Raw genomic sequence first — 22,629 nt, forward strand, 5'->3', positions numbered from 1 at the left:
ACACTGATGGGGAAACGCACTTCTCACAGGACTATTTTTTATCCAGACAGTGTCTGAAAGAGAAAGCCAAGCTTGGGGAGCGCCAGGGAGCTGAGACACGTGAAGGAAAGAGTTAAGGTTGGAGTCACCCTCTCTGAAGTGCTCTGTGATGCTGTGCAGTGTTTCAGCCCCCAGAGCCTTCCTCCTCCCTCCCTGTGTCGGAGTGGGGAGGAGGCGGGTTCTGCTGAGCTGTTAAATCCTGAGTGAAGTTTCCCCCATTTCCAGTGGCCACCGTTGTCTGAGGCTGCTTCGGAGCAGGGCTGGGGTTACCCTGACATTTCTGGGACCGCGGCCAGCCAAGAAGGGAAAGAGAAGAAAAGACAAGTCTTTTACAATTTGCTTTTGTTGAAGTGTGGAGAAAGGGGAAAGGGAAGCGTCCTTTTTTTTTTTCAGCATCACATTCCTGTGTTTTTCTTCAGCCTGGAAAATATATTAATGCTGGTGCTTTCCTCTCTGGAAACAAAGGAGCTAAACAGGACTGAGGAAGCAAGAAGTGGGAAGGAGGCTTGGGAAGTTTAAAAGAGAGAGACTTGGAGCAGCCGGGATTTCCCTTTTCTTAAATGAAATCCCTGCCTGTGCGGGTAACCGATAGAGCAAAAAGCCAGACCTGCAGGTAAATGGAGAAGCAGAGATCCCAGAGGAGATTTCCGCTAACCTCATCCCGCTTGTCAAGAAGGTGAAGAAGAAAGAAAGTTAAAAGATAGACAGGGAGACGGATAGGCTCTGGGACCTGTTGGGTGTGTGAAGATAAATCACTGGGCAGCAGCAAAGCTGTATGGCATTGGTCTCCTTTTAAAGGAAAAAGACGTGAAACCTCGTCACTGGAAGGGAAACTTCCCTGAGAGTGTAAGTCTCAAATCAAATTCTTGGCTTTCTCCTCTACGTACTGAACCCGTTCCCTGTGTGTGTTTGCATGTGTGTATGTGAGAGCGTGAGAGACAGAGAGAGAAGGATGCAGATCACAGTGTCCTTTTGGGTAGACAGAGTCATGTTACAGACGGATGATCTCATTTTTCATTAAATGATCCATTTTGTGCTTTTCCAGAAATAACTGTAAACTGTACAAAGCCACCAGGGCAGGACTGAGGTGTAATCAGCACTTTTAAATCACAAAAACTAGCCACCCTGTGCTCTGCTTTTTTTATCACTTGCGCAAGATATCATCATACTGTTAACATCTAACTTTTTCTCTTTCTCCCCCTCCCTGCAAGCGGATTGCACAATGAACTGGAGGCCAGCTCTCAGCTTAGCCTTGCTGTGGGCAGCGTGGCTAGTATGTGGCTCTGAGAAGACTGTGAGGCTAGCAGAGAGAGGGAGCCATGGAGTTAGGAAAGTGCCCCTGGCTTACAGGGCTCAAAGCAGCCTCCTGAGAAGGTCTGGAGCATCCCTGAGGAATTTGAGCCCAAATCCCCAACACCCTGTCACCAAGAGGGATTCTTTAGCACCTCCAAAGGCACCTGCCAATCTCCTGCAAGGGGAAGCACGTTCCCAGGCCAGGGGCACGGGGACCAGAACGAGAAGGGTACAGAGACTCACAGCTGCAGCCAAATACTCCAAGTCTGAGATGATTAAGGATGAGGGGATATCCTCTGCCTCACAGACACGAGTGGTACGTTTCCCTTCGGGGTCAAGTTCTCCCAATGTCCTGGCCAGCTTTGCTGGGAAAAATCGGGTGTGGGTCATTTCTGCCCCCCATGCCTCTGAGGGCTACTACCGGCTCATGATGAGCCTGCTGAAAAATGATGTTTACTGCGAACTGGCTGAGAGGCACATCCAGCAGATTGTGTTGTTCCATGATGAAGGGGAAGAAGGGGGGAAAGTCAGAAGGATAACCAACGAAGGAAAAATCCTGGAGCAGCCACTGGATCCTGCCCTCATACCTAAGCTCATGAGCTTTCTGAAACTGGAGAAGGGGAAATTTGGCATGGTGCTGTTGAAGAAAACGCTGCAGGTGGAGGAAAGGTACCCTTATCCAGTCAGGCTAGAGGCCATGTACGAAGTTATTGATCAGAGCCCCATCAGAAAAATTGAAAAGATGAGGCAGAAAGGCTTCATCCAGACTTGCAAAGCAGCTGGGGTGGAGGGACAAGTGGTTGAGGAAGCCAATAATGGGGACAGCACCCAGCCTACCCCTGGTGGTGGACATGTCCAGGTGTCAGCAAGGAAGGAGGAGCCAAGGAGGAGCAATAATCAGCCAACAAGGACCAAAACAGTGAGGAAACCAATGACAACCATGGTGGCCACTTCTCTGCCTACAGTAAGGACCACTACCCTCCCTCCCACCACCACAACTACCCGTGCCACCACACGTGCAGTGACAACAGCAAGCCGGTCTATGACAACAACTACACCCCTCCCCACCACGCAGAGGACCTGGACCACAAAGTCACATTCCACCACAGAGTACCACAGGCTGCCAGTAGCTCCCGATGCGACCACGCCACGAGTCACAGCCTCTGAGGATTTCTACTCTCCTGTGTGGAAGGCAAACCGCAGGGACCGGCAGCGTGGCCACCCAGAGAAACACCCAGCGGCCACACGGAAACCAAGCAAAGCTGCCCGCTATGACAGTTCCACAGAAGTCCCAACAGCCCCCTCAGTATACTACACAAAGGCCAATGTGGGTAGATTTAAAGATAATCGAACAGACAGGAAGGACTATAGCCATAGGGACCTGAATGTCACACCAGGGCAACACAAACCAACTAAGACTAAACCATCAAAAAAGAAGGCCCAAGAAAAGATACTGAGCAATGAATATGAAGATAAATATGATCCGAGCAAGCCAGCTAGTTCCCATTTAGAGGAAGAGATTGCAGCAGGAAATATTCCCCCAAAGAAAGGAAAAGAATCAAAGAAGCACGAGCGAATGGATAAACCCGAGAAGAAGAAGAAGAAGGACAGACCTGACAAGTTGCAGAAGAGTGAGAAGCAATCCAAGAAGGACAAAGCTGAGAAAAAGAGCAAGCAGGACAAAGACCGTAGCAAGAAGAACAAGAAAGGGAGCAGGACTGAGAATGAGGATTTCCCCAAGCCCAACAAGAAGCCTTTCCTACAGCCTCCCAGGAAATCAGTGAGCGACCTCCTGGAATATTTTGAAGGCAAAAGGCGTCTCATTGTAAGTAACTCATTCATCTGAATCTTATTACATAAGTGAAGTCATCTCTCCCTCCTAGTAGGAACATGTGGAACAGAAAGTTTATGGTGGTTTTGTATGATTCCTTTTTGGTGCTTTTCTTTAAGAGGTAAAATTTCTAGATCCAAATGTTAATTTCCAACAGGGAAGGTTTCACAGCCTCAGGTTAGAAATCTCACATGCAGTATGAACATCAGTGAGCCAGGAATTAACATTGTACGGCTAAAACCTCTTCCCAGTCGCTTCCGTGAGCCACCATATAGCCATCGGATTATTTTGTTTCCAGTGGATACATAGGTGTCAGGACCTGTATAGTTATGATCGATAAAATGAAGTTCCAGTGTGGATTACATCCCTTCATCGCTTTGGGGTACTTGCCAATGTTACCACATTTTGATGCTCAGCCTGTCCTGCCAGCTGGCACACCTGTTTTATATTGGTGCTGGTGTCCCAAAACTGGAAGCAAGCCAGGTGGCTGGGCAGTACTAGCACATGTCTGACTGAGGATATGCACAAAGGCGTATGATCAGATGCCCTGAGGTAGGATTGTTACATTTGCTATTCTTTCTGATGGGAATTTGGCATTCAAGTCTCCTAGACATCTTCAGAGATCCCGTGCAAGCTTTGTTTTGTTTTGGTTTTTTCCCCTGCTGTTTTTATTAAACTGTAACACTAGGGTAAGTTTTCAAGTCTGAGAAACTCAGCATGGTCTGGAGTTACTTGTCCCAGGGTTTAATAGTGTTGTATGTTTTTCCAACTACTTATCTAAAAAAACACTTCACCTGGGACAGGAAACAGTTTTAGCTGTAGTACAAATGTTTTTTCTGGCAGATGGCACATACCCTGAAAGGTACACTTTGAAAAACAGTTCTTTAAAAATATTATCGTGGGAGCCAGTTTCTTGCAATTATTCCACTGCAAGCTGGCCTGTTTCACAGTTACTGTACAATAGTCAGCGTCACAAACATAGCTTTGACTTTCATGGCCCATATTCCAATACAAATAGCTAAGATGCCAAACTAAGATTTCAACCACTGGAATTGAATTAATCATTCTGCTGATGATTCACAGACCTGAGCTGAAGCCAACTTCTACCCTTCCCGTTCTTCCAGCTGTAGGGGCTATGCAGAGCTAGCAGACTTGCATTCCCCAACAAGATGGAAATGGAGAAGAGGCATATAGTTGAAAATTTTGACCTTGATTGAATTTTGCAAATAATGCCTATTAGTCACTTGTTAACTAATAGTTACCCAAATCAAAAGCTCAAAGAGAGAAACTGCACAGAAATTTGGGATCTTTGAAACTTGGTCATATATCTCAATGTTGTGGCTTGCAAAATAAGTGCAGCATCAGGAAAAATAAAAACAAATTTGAAAAAAAGCCGAAAGCAGAACTCACAGATGTCAGGCTGCTAATTTATTACACCAACACAGTCAACAGGCAACTTAAAGGCTGGTCTGAAATTTGAACCTTGTGATACTAAGCCACCTCTCAGCTGGATCTCCAAGAAAGGAGTTGCACAATCTTAGGCTGTCAGGCCAAAACTCACCGAAGACAAATTATTATGCCACGCTGCACTTCACTTTTCCAGTATGTAATACCATCCTCAGCCTGCTTGCTCTGAAGTTTCTTGGAGAATAGGTTTGATTTGGTCATTAGTAAAAGCAGTGGCTTTTACATGTGGAAAACAAAGAACTTCTCGAGCTTCTTTGAATCTACACACATGCCTATTTGCATCCCTTCCTATCAAACTCTTCAGCTCCCTCAGGGTCAGTCCTTCCAGCTAGATGAACTCTGCCATTCATGAGTCTTTGAACCCTCTCTTTAGAGAATTTGCCCACACTGCTGCAGAAGTGGCTTTACCTGAGTTATTCCCCATTGCTTTGTCCTTCAGCTGCTTTAATAGACTGGCTCCCAAGGACATCGTTTCAGTCCTCTCCCAAAAGTATTTTGAGAGACACATGGGGTTTTAAGTCTTACACATCATTTCAGATTGCAGATTTCAGCATGAATTTCAACCATCCAGAATTTTGAGTGCTATTCTGGGTTAAGTTCAATTAATGACAAATATAGGACCCAGCTGCAGAAACTGGAAAAAAATGTATGGGTTTTGAGTCCCGCAGCCCCACCTCTCTATCGTGGGGCTGTTATTGCAGTCTTCCTAATGTTGAGAAGTCTTGGCTCAGTGAGTTTGGATTTTGTGTTTATCTCTCTGCGGTGATGAAATGTAGATTTACAGTTTATATATAACACTCCATTTATACCCACATGCACATATATGCACATGCACATACACACATGTGCATGCAAGTGTGGATAGATACAGAGTATATACTGCCTGGGTTAAAACAGTCCTAGCACAAAGCTTTGATTTAACATTTGCTTTGCCTCTTAAATGTTCCCTGCTTTGTTTTACAAGGTTTGATGAAGTAGATCAAATTTAGACTTGACTGTGCGTTCCTGCTTACGGCCTCCGAAACTAGAACAACAATACAAACCAATGGTCTGGTTTTGATCTCAGTCCTCCAGTCCTTTTCATGATCCTTTTTTCATTTGAAGCATTTCTATGCAATTTAAAAGCATGTTACATGTTATGGCCCAGAAACTAAATCCTCTTTGTGTCTGACTCTCATTCACCTTCATGTCCCAATGCTGTAGTCATGCTAGGGGGCCTTTGCATAAATAAGAGTCAGATCTTATAAGCCCAGAAATGCCACTCACATTTCAGTACATTGATGAACTGGATTTATAAGGTGTATATCATAAAAATTAACCTCCAGGCCCTACAAACTTAAGAAGGCAGATAGAAGATGATTGCACCTGTTACAGACTAAAGCATAAATTTGCAATTGAAGGATTCTGTTGATTATTTATGACTTTAAAACATAACCTTTGTATCCAGACTCCAACTCCCTTTGTGTTCAAGGGATTGGTGGCAGGTGCAGTTCACTGCTGCCATTAGAATACTTACATTGCTGGAGCTGCGGCATTCCTCTCCACCTTCTGCTGGAAACTGCTGCATAGGACCACTGAATGTTGTTACACACACACCTTCCCCGGAATATTTGCATCTCAGTCACTGATGAAGAATCTAAGTTGTGTGCTTTAAACTTTTTAAAAGTTAAATCTTTGCAATTGTTAGGAGGCTTTGAAATAAGTACTATAAATGGTAGAGATTTTTATACTTTTGTTGTTGTAATTGTTCTTCCTCCTGCTTTTCCCCATAGCCATGTCTTCTCAGCAAATGTAAGTCCCGTAGATATCAAAGTGGCTTAGAACAAAAGCTAAATCAGCAATTTTCAGATGAGGTCACAGTGGCTTTAGCAAGTCTTCGAGGTCTTCTTACATGGCCATCAGTTACATAAGTAGTCATGTACTCAACCCTTGACAGTCAAAACGGCCACCAGGAGCCCTCGCCTGGACCATGGGATGAGGCCAGGGCGGCTGCCGTGTTCCCAGTGCTCCCACTGTGAGCGAGCAGAAGGAATCCTAGATTTGTGGCACCACTGAAGGCTGTGCGGGAGACCTGGCAGGACTGGCAGGGCAAGGGATAATAGGAGAGTACACTGTTTTCTGTAAAATCCAGTGCCACTTCTTCTATCAGCACTGTGCGGGGGAGCTGCTGCTACCAGCCAGCCATGCCTCCCAAGGTTTGCCTGTGGCTGGTTGAACAACTTTGGGTCAGCCCTGGGCCTAATGGTACACTCCAGCCACAAATAAATAAAATAAGGCTACAGAGCTGTCAACAGCTGTATGGAAAAGAAAGCCTAGTTTGCAGACAGTGAGTAGTTCTCCTTACAGTAAAATACTCATCTGCTTCATTCCTTATACTAAACAAGCTCTTTTGTCTCTGCCACCAACCAGCTGATCACGACCCCCAAGGCGGACAACACCATGTATGTACAGCAGCGAGACGAGTATCTGGAAAGCTTCTGCAAGATGGCAACAAGGAAGATCTCAGTCATTACCATTTTTGGCACCATGAACAACAGCAGCATGAAAATTGACCACTTCCAGCTAGGTTCTTTTTTTTTAATAATTTCTTTCCATCTCATGGGCACAATACAGACAGCAAAGGGAGAAATCTCCCCAGCTTGGGTCAAGATCTAAGCAAGATCATTTGCTGTGGTCCAGTTGCACGTTCGAACCCATTCCTTCTCCTTCCATGCCAGCTACACCCCTTTTGTATTTACATAAGTGTCTCTGGTATTTTCCATGTTTAGGCTTCCAGTGCTGTAACTTGAGCACCTTCAGGTTGCTTTGTGGGAATTCTTAATGCCAGTGAAACAGTGAAAAGGCAGAAAAATGGGATGACAGCATGGGACAGAAAGAGGAAATTAGGCTCAGCTCTACCAATATCTTGAATACCAACCTCACTGTCTAACTGAATGCCCTAATACAATGCCCCCTTGCCCTTGGTTTTTGCAGGACATGAGCCACGGGTGGTCAGATACTAGCTAGCATGATTTAAACACTGCTTAAAGAAAGTTCAGCATGGCTGTTGTCATGAAGGACAGGAGATTGGGGCAGGAAATGCTGAAGGGAACTGTTTGAGATTATATTCAAAACTTGGCCCAAGTTAATCCTATTTTGAAGTTCAACTTCATTATCTTCCCGCTCTGCCATACAGCATTTTCTCATACCTTTGCACTCCTCACAAGGTCCTGGAAAAAGCTTCATTTTTCAGGGGCACACACTGGCTAAGCCCAGGAAAGAGAGAAGCGTGCTAGTTAGACAACTTGCTGCAAGTTCCTTTCTTTCCCAGGATCAGCTTTCCTAGTCTTAAGAGCTGGTTTTGATATGTTCACAAAGTGAGTATTCTCCTCAACAGTAAGGAGAGGTCCAGATGCATTTTCCCCTCTGTACTGGTAGACAGATATTAATTTAGAAGATTTCAACCATAGCCTCTAGGTATGAACAACATTACAAATTTGCACCAGGATACTTGATATTAAAAGGTTTACCATTTGAAGTCCTATGACCTCTCTTTATCCCTAAAGCAAGAAAGATACCCATCAGTGCGAGAGGGTTATTGTAAAGAGGTTCATGTCACTGCAGTCAGAGGTTTTGGAGGCACTATAAATCAGATTATGAAGGACTCAAAAAGTAGCTCATTCGGGCATATTTAGTACCACCTTCTTTATGTAGGGAGTTCCCATATAGACAGGTGACACTGGGCATCCATCTCTCTTAGGCAGCTTTGAAACAACTGGTGTCAGTGTTCAGGTCCTGAGGAAGCACCCACCAAAGCCAGTGAGAACCTTTCCTTTCATAACAGTAGGATTTGGACAAAGACTTCAGGTCCCAGTCCAGCAAAGCACTTAAGCTTAGGTGTCTCTTGAATCATGTAAACAATCACATTGCTGTCTGCATCTACAGTAAAAAAAGCTGCTAGTTTTGCTTATAAGTCCACCATATCTTTCTTCTGGAGGTTCATCTGGTTTTACCAGACCTTAGGAAGAGGTGTGTGATGGAACAGAAAGCTCAGGATCACCTGAAATACCAGGGTATTTCAGGTCTGGCATAAAACAGGCCAGAAGATCACAGATTTATATCTGGCTTCCAGCTGTGCCTCTACTACTCTCAGAGGGAGAGGACATAGTGGGGGATCAAGAGCCTTGTGTCCCTGCATGACAGCAAGTCACAAATCCTGCCAGACTGTCCATTTGTGCATCTCCTTGACAAATCTGGAGTGGTACAGGATTTTCCACATCAGGCCAAGGTTACTCAAGGTCACTTTTTGTGTATTTAGACCCATCTGCCTGTCAGTGGACTGTTTAGGATTATATTTAGCTCCAGTCTGGCTAATAAACAGACATTCACTCTGACACAGACCACACTCTTTCAGCCTGTTCCAAACTTAACCTACACCCAAACTTTCCCCAAACCACACAAGTGTATATAACAGCTGAATTCTCACAGGAGGAATTAACTTGTTGAAGAAAAGCAGGAGACTTAGAAGAGTGTAAGTTAAACCTTACATAAAGTTCACCTTACATTTTTGCCCAAAACACCAAATCCTGAGCTTTTTAAAAAGTTTAAATAATACAAATGTCTTTCTATTCTACCTCCCCTTCTCCTCTACCCTTCCTGCTTCCTACTACAACAAGCTGCTGAACTTCTTTGCAACCTCATTTGAATTATTTGTAAAGAGTAACTCATCTTCCCAGGCTGTCCAGCTGCCAAAGATGTATGGAGAAAAGTTTCCACACTCTTTCAGTGACCTTTCTAGAAAGAGCAAAGAGGGAGGACTTTGCAGGTAGCAGCAGACAGTCTCAACTCCTGTTACTCTTCATGCTGATCCCAGATGTCCTTTATGAGGTGGAAGTCAGGGACAAGTAGTGAATTGGAAAAAGGCGATTAGATTAACTTCTTTTTTTTCTCCCAGAAATCACTTCCAAGTTTGAAAGGCAGGCCAGCCTTTGTGGCATTATTTATTTTTTTCCCCTGAAACATTTTTCTGTACCACTCTTGTTATTTAATTTTCTTCTTTACATTGTAAGGTTTGAAAGAAAATTTCCTAACAATGAAACTCTAAAGTGCTATCTTCATGTTGATATCTACAGTCTTTAAAGCAGAAGAGTGCCATGGGTCAGTTGGTCTAAAGTACCGCACCATACAGCTGTTTGCCATCACATTTCACACTAACGTCTTTTGCATTATTCTGCCTCTGTGTAGACCAATGAGATAGTCTTTGCCATTGTAGGGAATTGTTTGCAGGCATAAGTATGAATTTTGGTCTATGTTTTAATGGTCCTGCTTGCCATTAGTAACATGTAAATCTCACTTATGAAGCACTGATGCATGATTTACATATGTTTTACAAAGCGAATAACCAATTAGCACATCCAGCAACCCTTCCAATGGGGAGTTTATAACATTGTCTATAATTCTTCACAAAACTTTCAACTGAGGTATATATAACCATGTAAACCCATATATATTACATCTATAGTTTGATTAGTATTTGCTGGTCGGTTTGTTTTTTTCTGTAAGAAGTGGGTCCAGGGTGTGAAACCTAAAGATCAGGTTCTGGTTCAGACATTTTCCCAAAGTTTTAATTCAGAAGTTTTGTTCAGTCTATTATACAGCTTGGACCTACTGCAAAATTTCAATCGGATCAGTATGCTCCTTAAAGGCTATGGACGTTTAGAAAACTATTTAAAATGCCTCATTGTATAAGGAACCAAATCTTTTCTGTTGCTGTGTGCTCAATTTCCCCTGTGGAGCAGGGGACTGGCAAGATGTACCTCTGGATTCTAGCTCTTGATCAGCTGTCACATCTCTTTGACTATAGGCAGGTCATGTAAGCCATGACTGGGATTTCTAAGTGAGAATATGAGTATTTATATTCATAGTGGTGGCACAGGGCATAAGCAAGTAATGTTTGCAGAGAGCTCATTTGTGCTCAGGTGACATTTCACTTTGTGATTTAGCCTGTCTTTAGCCTTCCAGGCCCACGGTTGCACACAGAGGCCCGTTCCAGCATTGTCGCAGTTGTATAGCGCTGCGCTGGATGCTACAGCTGAGGCTGAGCTGATGACATGGTGGCTTTCAGGACTTGTCCCTAATACACCCTGGTTGAAGGGGAAGTAAGGAGCCTCAGGACCTCCACAGGCTTGTCTTATACATGCTTCAAATCTCTGTCTTCAGAGGTCTTTTTCTCCTCAAGCATTTTTGAATGTTTTCTTAGGGTATAGCAGTGAGTAGGTACAAATCATTCTCAAAATTAAGTTTTTTCCTGTCACAGTACTAGAATGGGAAATGAACATCAGCAAGCAGATGGAGGAGGAGTGCCACAGCAGGGTATATAGAGACAGCTGAAGAGCTAGGACTGCAGTATTCACGGCACATTAAACAGTTTCTGGTTTCTTGTAGTCACTAAACCTCCCATGTAATTTTTTAAGACTGGAAAGGTTAACTCTAGTGTCCTGGCCAACTTGAAGCTGTTCTAGCTATATTTTACTGACCCAAATTCTCTATGCTGTTTCATTTGGATATGGTGCTTTCCAGCTCCCGCTCCTAAATTGTTAGTTTCTATTTTCTATTCCAGAAGTGGCTGTATTTCATGAGCTTGTGAAATGATTAGTATGTGAACATACATGTATAAGCATGTTGAAAAAAATCTAAAAGGTCTTTCCAGGAAAGAGCAGGCAACCAAGATTGTTCAAAAGCAAGTAGAAATGTTGAATACTGAAGTGCATGTGCCCTAGGATAGACTGATTTAAAAAAAATACTGGGATTGAAAACTGGACAGTTAAAAGCTATAGTGCCATTACGATGTTTTTTAATATCTTGCCTATGCAGCAGGAACAGGGCTTCTGGGAAATTAATTTCCCCCTTTCTTTCAAGGTGAAATTAAAGGCAGAGTGCTGTGTGATTCCATAACTATTTTTATTTCTCCTTTGTCTCACATTAAGATAATGAAAAGCCCATGAAAGTGATAGAAGATGAAGACCTTGTGGACCAGCAGCTCATCAATGAGTTGAGGAAAGAGTATGGGATGACCTACAATGACTTCTTCATGGTGCTGACAGACACTGACATGAAGGTCAAGGTGAGGATTTTGGCTCTTTGAAAGAAAATGCATTGGAAAAATATGAAAAAATTGAAAAATTATAGGAAATTACACTACAGGCTTACGTGTGAGGCACATAAGAGACTGCTGCAGGATTTGGTCATTGCTGGATGTGTTGGGTTTGCATGGCAAGGTTTTGGTAGCAGGGGGGCTACAGGGGTGGCTTCTGTGAGAAGCTGCTAGAAGCTCCCCCTGTGTCTGATAGAGCCAATGCCAGCCGGCTCCAAGGCGGACCCGCCGCTGGCCAAGGCCAAGCCAATCAGCACCTCTGTGATAACATATTTAAGAAGGGAAAAAACAGTCGGAGAGAGCTTTTGCAGCCAGAGAGAGGAGTGAGAAGATGTAAGAAACTTTGCAGATGCCAAGGTCAGTGAAGAAGGAGGGGGAGGAGGAGCTCCAGGCGCCGGAGCAGAGATCCCCCTGCAGCTTGTGGTGAAGACCAGGGTGAGGCAGGTTGTCCCCCTGCAGCCCATGGAGGAAGGATGAGGGGGTGTAGAGATTCCACCTGCAGCCCGTGGAGGACCCCACGCCGGAGCAGGTGGAGGCACCTGAAGAAGGCTGCGGCCCGTGGGAAGCCCACGCTGGAGCAAGCTCCTGGCAGGACCTGTGGCCCCGTGGAGAGAGGAGCCCACACCAGGGCAGGTTTGCTGGCAGGACTTGTGACCCCGTGGGGGACCCCATGCTGGAGCAGTTTGCTCCTGAAGGTCTGCACCCCGTGGGAGAGACTCCATGCTGGAGCAGGGGAACGATGAGAGGAGTCCTCCCCCTGAGGATGAAGAAGCGGCAGAAACACCGTGTGCTGAACTGACCGTAACCCCCATTCCCCGTCCCCCTGTGCCGCTGAGGGGAGAGGAGGTTGGAGCAAGGAGTGAAGTTGAGCCCGGGAAGATGGGAGGGGTGGGGGGAGGTGTTTTAAGAGTTGATTTTCTCATTCCTCTACTCTGTTTTGCTTAGTAATAAATTAGATGAATTTCCTCTCTAAGTTCAGTCTGTTCTGCTCATGACGATAATTAGTGAGTGATCTCTCCCTGTCCTTATCTCGACCCAGAAGCGTTTCATTATACCTTTTCTCCCCTGTCTAGTGAATGAGGGGAGTGAGAGAGCGGCTCTGGTGGGCACCTGGCCCCCAGCCAGGGTCAACCCACTACACTGGAGGACAAGAAAAAGCAGAGTAAGGGGAACTTTCAGGAATTAGGTAGCTATCTTGATTTTCTGCAGTTAGGGGATTTCAGGAATTGTGGGTTTCTGCTGGGATGGTGAGCTGACACCATAGGAACAGGACCCCCCACTGGCAGGGTTTTTAATGTAGTACCTGGCATTCCAAAACACACAGTTTGGCCGCTCAGTGGCATGACCACACATTGCATATGGACAATGCTTTATATGAATGGCCTTACAAAAGAATACAATGACAATTTGTTGCCTGCAATTGCCTGGCCTTATCATATTGGGCAAATACTGAAAATATGCCACTTCCAAAGAGCAGTCTGACTGCAAAACCAGTATGGTTTCTAATCTGGTTTAGGCCTTGTTACCCATGTGTATACAGGAATACTAGAATCCCTTTATATCCTACAGTGCTATGATACATGCAGAAAGATGACTACTATGTGCATCCTTTTATCCATCTGTTCTTTTTTCTTAACAGCAATACTATGAAGTACCCATAGCAATGAAGTCCGTGTTTGATTTAATCGACACCTTCCAGTCACGAATTAAAGACATGGAAAGACAGAAAAAAGAGGGCATTGTCTGCAAAGAAGATAAGAAGCAATCCCTTGAGAGCTTCTTATCCAGGTATTACCTTCTGTTCTTATCTACTGCTAGTTCTAATAATTATTGTCTTATTGGCAAAATACTCACCCAACTATTTCAGTGATTTTTTAATATAGATTTCTCAGTATTTACAGTGTTAAGCAAATACAGAGATGTAGCCATAGCCACATGTAGTCTTGTACAGAGCACTGGAAGTCAGGATGTGTTTCCTGACTGACTGCACATTCTTTGGACACTAACTTTCTGTACCTCAGTACCCCCATCATGACATGGAGATAATAACACTGATTTGCATTAGAAGAGTAAATAAGGATTAATTCACAGATGTTAGCTCAGTGTTTTGAATGTATGAAGCACAGTGTTTATGTTTTTCAATTATCAACCATCACAACCTCATTAATCCCATTCTAATCCCTTCCATGTAGCTCGAATCAGTAATTAATTCTCTCTAACTTCCTTCTTATCCTGCTTGAGATAACAGTTGGTCTTTGCCAGTATTAGTCATGAATATTATTAAAGGTCTTGCAGATGTCTCTTGCAAAATGTTTGAGACCTTCTGCAGAAAAACAGTTTTGTTTATGCAATCTCTATATGCTGTGTTACTGCTCTACCTGTGAGACCTAAATTCCAGGCAATAAACATGTCTGGACTGTGGGAATTCAGATCCACAGAAGAGCTGTGCAACCATAGCCCTCTCTGTTACAGGATAATTTACATGAAATTAGGGCTACCCCATCACTCTAGGCTTTACCTGTTACTACTGCATCCTCCTCACCTACTATCAGAATCCATGGGAATACACTGTTAATGCCAGATGGCTATAAAAATAACTGAGGCAGTGTGATGGATTATGACTTGAGGGGGGAAAGGAGCAACAGGTAAATGAGTAGGTTGTTGGTTCATAAATATTTTAAAATTCGATGGCTACTTCAACAGAAAGAGAACCTTTAACAAGATCCACCCCACCCAACTCACCACCTCCTGTTTAGGTCTCAGTGATTCATCCTCAAGACCACCAAGAAGAACCACAGTTTGGAAACAGCTGACTAACACAAGAAAGAGCTTGTATGCTGGAAAGTGACAGGCCCCAAATCCTTCTTTGCTTGCAAACGGTCCTAGTAATAAATACACATTAGAAAAACAGGCAGGAAAAATGCAGAATGTTGCATCTATAAACAGAACTGCAGCTACACATAGTGCATTTATTGTCTGTGAAACAAGCATCAGGCTTTAAATACTGGGTGGACTTCACTAGACACGATAACTGGTCAGATTCCCAGCAAGATTCATTCCAGCTTTGTACAAGACTATCTTCCCAGCTAAACAAGAGTCCTGGCATCATCTCCCTGTTGTTGCTCATTGGGGAGGTCAGTTATAATAATGCAAATATTGTTCTTAACAAGCTTGGCTGGTGTGAAAGGAGAGAGCCAGAGCTGGCTAGAGTAATGTTTAAAAGCCACATGTATCAGGAGAAGATCCTTGAGTTTGGGGGTGGGGAGTCCCCCTGTAACACCAAGACACTGGTTGTACTGCTCTCTGGGCTCACAAACAAGAATGGGATGCAAAATAGGTAGAAGAGAAAGAAAGGATGCACACAGGGAAGGGTCTTGCAGATTTACCAGGACAGGAGTGTTGGCCTGTGGCTTCCGGTGTCAGAAATACAGCATAAATCTGTACATTACTGATGGTGAACTAACAGCTGTGAAGGACCAACTGAATTAATTTCCAGGTAAGATGTAGCCACAGACAAGCACACCAGGTATAGGGATTGCCTGGGGCAGGGGGATAAACAACTTGAGTGGCTTTCAACCCTTTTCAGCTCTGTGCATCTCCAAAGGAGATACTCAAAAAACCAGAAAGGAATTAAGAGTATCTTAAAGCAGCTCACAGATAAGATTCCATCCTGATTTGTGCCCTAGACAAAATATGATCCAATGTTTACATTCTCGGTCATTGTTTATAGGTAGTCAGGTGCTTTTGCTATACAAATATCACAAAGATTATTTTTTCCCTGTTTTCAGAATAAAAACACAAAGTTTCCCCCCTTTGCTTCACATCGCGTATGTGATTCTTAATGCTTCTCATTCCTATTCACATACCTGTATACACACACCCACGTCTCTTTACTGTTCCTCCTGGGAAAGATTGAAATTAGGAAGCTTTGCTTTTCAAGTATTTACTTTTTTAATTCTAAAAATACACGCAGTATCAGTCTGTCAACATGACAAAGACATCATCGTCTGTTCTTTCAGCAACTTGTTCTGTGACTTTGAGCAAGTCCCACCATATTTTCTGCTTTTTTCAAATGGAACAGAACTGACCCATTACATTAGCTTTTATTTGGAGATCTTCACATGGTGCTGCAGAAGGACAGGCTATTATTATAACAGAGTAACATCTGCATCCATTTAAAAGATCATTTCCTGCTATAAAAATATCCCTGCAGCTTTGCAAATTCCTTTAAATCTGATTTATTTAGGTTTAATGGAGAAGTACCTTTATTCAAAAAAGGGGTTGTTTGGAAGGTATTAAAACCCCCTATAGTCAGAATTTTTAAAGGTTTCAAGTGTCTTTATAGCACTGCCTTTCTTTGAGAGGACAATGGAAGGCGCTCCTTGTGCAAAAGTTTGGTTAGATGGGGCATCCCATATTAAAGAAAAATCAAAGATTTATCTTATTGCTCCATGCATGCCTTATATAGCCACAGGCTCACACAGCCACACACATACAAACAAGCTCAGATTTAAAGCCATGTTAAAGGTATTTTGAGCAAGTGCGGTAGAGAAGAAAAAGAGGTCAGTGAGTATTTACACAGAAGTACGAGTTATGTCTGAAATGAAGATACACCCTAATTCTCAGACAGCCTTTGGACGGCAAAATAAGTGTGCAGTTCCAGCAGTGGTGAATGACGTAAAAGCTAAATGTCTAGTGAGGAATTCTACAGGAATCTTTCTTTCCCTTGAATATACATTTCTCAGCATTGTTGTAACTACTGAAGGGGGCTTTAAGCAAAGATCTTAAGCTTTGCAGTATTTGTTTGGCGAAGCAGTGAAACTGCAGAAGATTCTTTGAGAGTTTGGAGCTGTGAAATTCAAAACAAGCTTTATCTTCTCCCAGTGATGGATAGAACTGGGAAGATCTCCCATGCAGCTGTTACTTAGAAGTTGTGAGATGTATGACATATCTCAGCCTAGAGAGAATGAAAATGCTGAGAGGACCCAAGTCATGTGTCATGACCGTGCCCTGTCTTCTCTTTCCAGGTTCCGATGGAGAAGGCGGCTGGTGGTGATCTCTGCTCCCAGTGATGAGGACTGGGCTTATTCCCAGCAGCTTGCTGCTCTTAGTGGACAAGCCTGCAATTTTGGTGAGTCAAAAGAAATTATAGTCCTGCTCCCCAAAACCACATCCTTCCTGGTGATGTGATGGATTCCTTTGCTCAAGGCTTAACCTAGACAGTCTGAGGAATCTGACAAGTGAAAAGTTTGCTGTAGCTACTCCAAATACAAATGGAAAATATTAAGCTAAGCAGGTAGTACAGCACACCCTGACAGCTAAGACAGCTCAACAAAGTGTTCCCTGGAATCACTTGTGTGAGGCAGAACAGGTTAGCACTCTGAAGCTTCTCTTCGGGCTTGTACTTCAGGAGATCAATAGTATTTTCTTTTTCTTACTGCACAAATTAACAACATAAGTACAGTGCTTTGGGAAGGGCAGATCCTCCTATACCCAGCTCAGAACTGGGACAGGTATCAGGGAGATACATGGACATCAGAGGTTTTTTTTTTCTTTTGCTTCCTGCTTCCTTGCCAAAACCAGTAAAAATATTAATGGGAGCTGCTTTAACCCAATAAGGATCCTCCCAGCCCCCTAATTAAGTACTAAGGATCCAAATACAGTCAGTGGAGAGAGATAGGCTCCTTCAGGAGGCAATTAAGAGCAAGACCCAGAAATACTCTTCTGTCTTCCCATTATGAAGCCCTGAGAGACTTACTCTTTAACTTAGGTTCCTAGCAATGCAAGTACCGTACAGGGCCCAGACTCGACTCCTACAACAGAATGAAACAGATTCTATTCAAAAGCCATTATTTCAATGCATTTCAATTATGCCTGGAGATCTGCTACACTGTCTGTTTATTCATAATCACCTGGGTTTCATTCAGAGCATCAGCATCATTTCATTTCCTAACTACCAAAGTAAATTGTGACATGGATCACCGTAAAATACTTTCTGAAGGATGAGACATGACCAAAACAGTTAATTCTCCCCACCTTTTGTTAGGGACAGCTTGAAGGAGATCCAGTGAGTTCCTAAAGCATTTGTCCTCAATGGGTGTTTTAACTAAGGGATGTGTTTCCAAGTATCTTACCTCCAACTTGTAAAAACAGTTCCATCAAAGATTTTGTAGATCGTACAGATTTATGTTACATGAACAGTTTCTACCGCCCCTAAGGTCTTTCTTCAAAGTAGAGACAACAGCCCAAGCCTCTGCCCAGAACTAATGAAAGGAGTGAATGCCTGTCCTAAGCCATTCCCCACAGTCATTTGGAGTTTAACTGGGATACATTACATTGCCTTTAAATACTTTGTTGGTGTATGACAAGTAAGAGCTTTACTAGTGAACAAAACAGCACAGGGACATTCTGAATTGTGTGCTTGATGCTTGTATCCCTATGCTACAGAACCACACCAAATGCTGTTGTCCTTGAGACACTAGCAACAGCTTTTATGCAACTGATACATTTATTCGACACTCTAGTTTATCCCCATGTTTGGGACAGGCGATGTGACTGGCAGAGACTCCAGAAAAATCAGTTAACTCTTCTTCCTAGAGGGCTGCTGAGACTGGCCCCTAATTTAGCATGCACAGACCTGGCTGATTAAACCGAAATCTCCCTGAGAATGAGCAGAAAGAACTGGTCTGATCCAAAACCTGCTTGATTTCCTCCACAGGTCTGCGCCATATAACTATCCTCAAATTGCTAGGAGTTGGAGAAGATATTGGTGGTGTTTTAGAGTTGTATCCAATTAATGGTAAGTGACTGTTTCCAGTTTCTTCAGTACTACCCATGTAGGGCATTACATAGCGCTGAGTGTTTCTTTGCTGAAATTTCTTTAGAGGGATAGCTTCTTTTAAGAAATGAGACAACACAAAAGCAAACCATTAAGTTTTCTTGGTGTTCCTGTGCTAAACATTATATAGCTTCTTCAGGACAGAAAAACCCAAAGATCATCTGGAAGTCATCTCACATCTTTATCTCCCACCTAAACAGTCTCAAGTACACTCCTCTGCCTGCCTTAGTGTCAAACACGAAGGGATGTCTGTGCCTTTTACATGTTCAAGAGTTTGCAGGGCTAATAGAACATGGACCCAGCAGCTTCTCTTATATGGGTCCCTCATTTATCTTCATAGAATGGTTTGGGCTGGAGAGGTCCTTAAAGATCATCTAGTTCCAACTCCCTTGCTATGGGAAGGGACACCCTCCACTAGACCACGTTGCCCAAAGCCCCATCCAACCTGGTCTTGAACACTTCCAGGGAGGGGGCATCCACAACTTCTCTGGGCAACCTGTTCCAGTGTCTCACCACCCTCATCCTAAAAAAACCTCTTCCTAATATCTAATCTAAATCTACCCTCTTCCAGTTTAAAACCATTACCCTTTGCCCTGTCTCTATGGGCCCTCATAAAAAGTATTTCTCCATCTTTCTTATAAGCCTCCTTTAAGTATTCCACTTGCATCCTAGCAGGCTACTTCAGGTAGCTATTCTCATGAGATCTCCCTGTCAGGGTACATTTCAAATGCTTACAGGTTCCTCTGCTACCTGATCCCAACAACTGCTTCCATCAGTGGAGGGACAAAGACAGGAAGGAGCTTATTTATCCCATTGCTGTCCTGACAGCTGTGTACATGAAAGCATCTTAGTCCTTCTACCGCAGATAGACATAAATCAATGCCTACGAAACAATATGAACAGAGGAAGATGTCATACTTCTTCCATCAACACTCTTGCAGCCTCCACTTACTTTTCATTGAAGGACTTCATGACCTAGGTTACAGTTCCTATTTGTCAAGATCAACAGATCTCTTTTCAATTTACTTGTCTAATCTGCCTTTGAACTCACGTTAACTTCCAGCATGTGTCCTCTTGTGAGAACCTCCACAGATCTGCAAGGTCCCTTTTATTTGTCCTGAACATGGCCCCTATAGCTTTGTTTGATACCCCTTATCTCTTGTGTGGAGGGAAAAAAGGTAAACATTTAATCCCTATCCATCCCTGCAATGACATTCACAATCCTGCAGACCTCCCCCAACTTGTTTATTTTGCAGACTGTAGTCTTTACTTACTTGGTCTTTTCTCATACAGAGTTTATTCCAAACCTATGATCAGCCTTGTTGCCTTTCTGACTTTTTTCCTCCAGTTCTACCATAATTTTTGAGGTGAGAGAACCAGAATTGCACACAGTGTTCAAGATGCACACAAACAATAGGTTTCCATAGTGGAATAATAATACTCTATTTTGTTTTTTATTTTCCTCGTGGTTTATGACATCTGTTTTGGCTTTTCACCATTAGTGAGCACTGAAGTAGCCTTTCATGAAACTCTCTTTCATAGCCCTAAGATCTCATTGCCAAGCAGTAATGGTCAGACTTCACCATTTCTTATGTCAAGTTAGCAAAATTTTCCCAATGCACATCATTTTACTGCAATCTGAATCAAATTTCTTCCATCATTTTATTAACCACTCACACAGCCTTACAAGGGTTTTCTGCAATGCTTCACAATCATCCCCTGCCCTTACTATTGTGAGTATCTCCACACCTTCACTACACTTCCTCACCTCCATTCTCATACCTTATGTGCGCCGTATTTATAAATATGTTCAACAGCACCAGTCCCAGCACAAACAACCACTGAACTTCACTGGTGACCTCCCTCCACTCTAAGAACTGATTATTCACTCCCACCTTGTTTCTGCCCTTCAACCAAGCTATCAAAGTTCCTTTTGAAGCCTTCTGAAAATCCACATAGCCTGTATCAGCCAGACCACTCTTAGCCACCTGCTTGATGACCTCCTTCAGAGAACCTCAACAAGTTTGTAAGGCAGGATGCCACTTTGTAAGAGTCCCGTTGCCAAGCTAACTATGTATGTGTGTGTGCGCGTATATCTATGTGCTTACTGATCCTAGTTGTCTTACACTTTTTATTCATTTACCCAGCCTGGACTTCACACTTATAAGCTTGAAATTCACCAAATTTGCGCTAGAACATGTATTTTAAGGTGGACATGACATCTACCACATCCCATATCTCGCATATCATGATAGTTCAAGAGTGAGGCTCTATACTGCCATTAGTGATCCAGCAAATTCATCCTGCAATTCTTCACGCTATCACACTTCAAATCTAGTGATGCCTTTCACTGCGACTGTTTTTCACATATGCCTTCTGCATTAAGTGAACCAGTTACCCAAGCTGCCTAGAAGCCAAAGATGTGCATGTGCGTTGGGTGACAAGAAGGCATGCCACATTCTAGTAGCTTCAGCCTAAAGACAAGTTTACTAAACCTAAATAAACTGTTAAAAATATATCTTTTGTTCACAGTGGAGTAGTTTCATTTCGGAACCAGGAAGTCCTGAGCTTATAAATGACAAGAATCTTACATAGCCAACTATTGGGCTGTATCTTATCTCACATTGCTAACTCGCTTACCTACAAACCATCATCGTCACCTAAGCAAAATATCAATGCTGTTTTTGTGTGATCACTTTCTAGGAAGCTCTACTGTAGACCGAGAAGATATCCCAGCTAATTTGGTGAAAGACATTCGAAATTATTTCCAAATTAGCCCAGAATATTTCTCCATGCTTCTAGTTGGGAAAGATGGAAACGTCAAATCCTGGTATCCTTCTCCAATGTGGTCTATGGCGATTGTGTATGATCTGATTGATTCCATGCAGCTTCGGCGACAGGAAATGACAATTCAGCAATCGCTCGGCATGCAGTGCCCAGATGATGAGTATGGTGGGTATGGTTACCATAGCTATCACCAGGGATACCAGGAAGGTTACCAAGATGACTACCGTCACCACGGAAGTTACCACCATGGATATCCGTACTGAAAAGAGCAACTTAGCCTCCGACTGCCCTGTGTCTGTCTTCTAATAGCTATCCAAGCAATAGGTGGCCAGTTGCAGAAAGTCTTCCCAGGCCACCTAGATATCCATGCCTCCTTCTTCTACTGTTCAATCAAGGGACTTTGATCATTTGCCTTCTCAAAAAACCAGAAGCCTTTACAATGAAGCAATTCAAACCAGTAGTATTGAAGCTTTAAACAATAAAGACTCCTTTATATTTTTACACCTTTATAAACAAAGGGCATCAGCAGGTGCTGTTTGTATTAAAACCAAACAAAAAAACCCCACAGTCACAGTCCATGGACACTACTGTAGGGCAGGACATGAACTGTCCAACAAATATTGCAATACTTTTTTAAGTTTTTTTTTTTTTACTAAGGAGAAAAAAATAATAAGTATATTTATTGGAAAGTGGGATTTTTTTTCTTTGTGCTCATGAAGACAAGCAAAGAATCACCCTTCAGGACTTTCCCAGAAAAGGAACATTTAAGAAAGAAGCATGGGGCAGGCTCTTTAATAATAACAGCAATAATAATAAAAAAATCCTTTTGAAGTACCTTGTCTAAAAAGATAGCATCCCTTCTACAGTGAATTGACATTGTAATTAGCTGGCTTTATCAATGAAATAAGAATTTATGGCTATGGCAGGATTTGTTCCAGTACAATACAATGTAAAGTTCTTAACTACAAAGCTTGCTGCATGGCCATTTATTCTTTTAATTGGGGTCCCTGTTCTCTTAGGTCCTGCCCACCTGACAGTTAAATCCAAGATAATGAGAGCTAAGTGGAAACACCAACCATAGTTAGCATTGTCTGAAATACAGAAAACTGAAAAGCATTATTTTCATCAGAAAAAGAGGAAAAAAATTCTCATTCACATATATTTTAAATGAGTTGTAACTAGCTCTCTATAATAATGTTTTTAATTAAACTATTGCTCTAAATTTCAAATTTCCTTCTACCT

The 22,629-nt window shown here is 42.9% G+C and overlaps 1 protein-coding gene across 1 annotated transcript; it reads left to right on the forward strand.

Annotated features, from left to right (window-relative positions):
• Positions 1 to 201: 201 nt before the first annotated feature.
• On the forward strand, positions 202 to 22,356 carry CCDC80 (coiled-coil domain containing 80). The gene is made up of 8 exons (XM_054814727.1): positions 202 to 885; positions 1,251 to 3,157; positions 7,040 to 7,196; positions 11,596 to 11,732; positions 13,402 to 13,550; positions 16,790 to 16,893; positions 18,481 to 18,561; positions 21,304 to 22,356. The coding sequence occupies exons 2-8, from the start codon at positions 1,262 to 1,264 to the stop codon at positions 21,648 to 21,650; spliced, it is 2,871 nt and encodes a 956-aa protein (XP_054670702.1). The 5' UTR covers positions 202 to 885; positions 1,251 to 1,261; the 3' UTR covers positions 21,651 to 22,356.
• Positions 22,357 to 22,629: the final 273 nt, after the last annotated feature.

Source organism: Grus americana, chromosome 1 (genome assembly GCF_028858705.1).
Source record: "Grus americana isolate bGruAme1 chromosome 1, bGruAme1.mat, whole genome shotgun sequence".
In the NCBI taxonomy this organism is placed as follows: domain Eukaryota; kingdom Metazoa; phylum Chordata; class Aves; order Gruiformes; family Gruidae; genus Grus; species Grus americana.

Bases quoted from the DNA above. Each gene is read 5' to 3' on its own strand.
- CCDC80 (XM_054814727.1), top strand. From the start codon at position 1,262: ATGAACTGGAGGCCAGCTCTCAGCTTAGCCTTGCTGTGGGCAGCGTGG. The intron at 3,158-7,039 runs GTAAGTAACTCA...GCCACCAACCAG, and splicing joins AAGGCAAAAGGCGTCTCATT to CTGATCACGACCCCCAAGGC. The intron at 11,733-13,401 runs GTGAGGATTTTG...TTTTCTTAACAG, and splicing joins ACACTGACATGAAGGTCAAG to CAATACTATGAAGTACCCAT.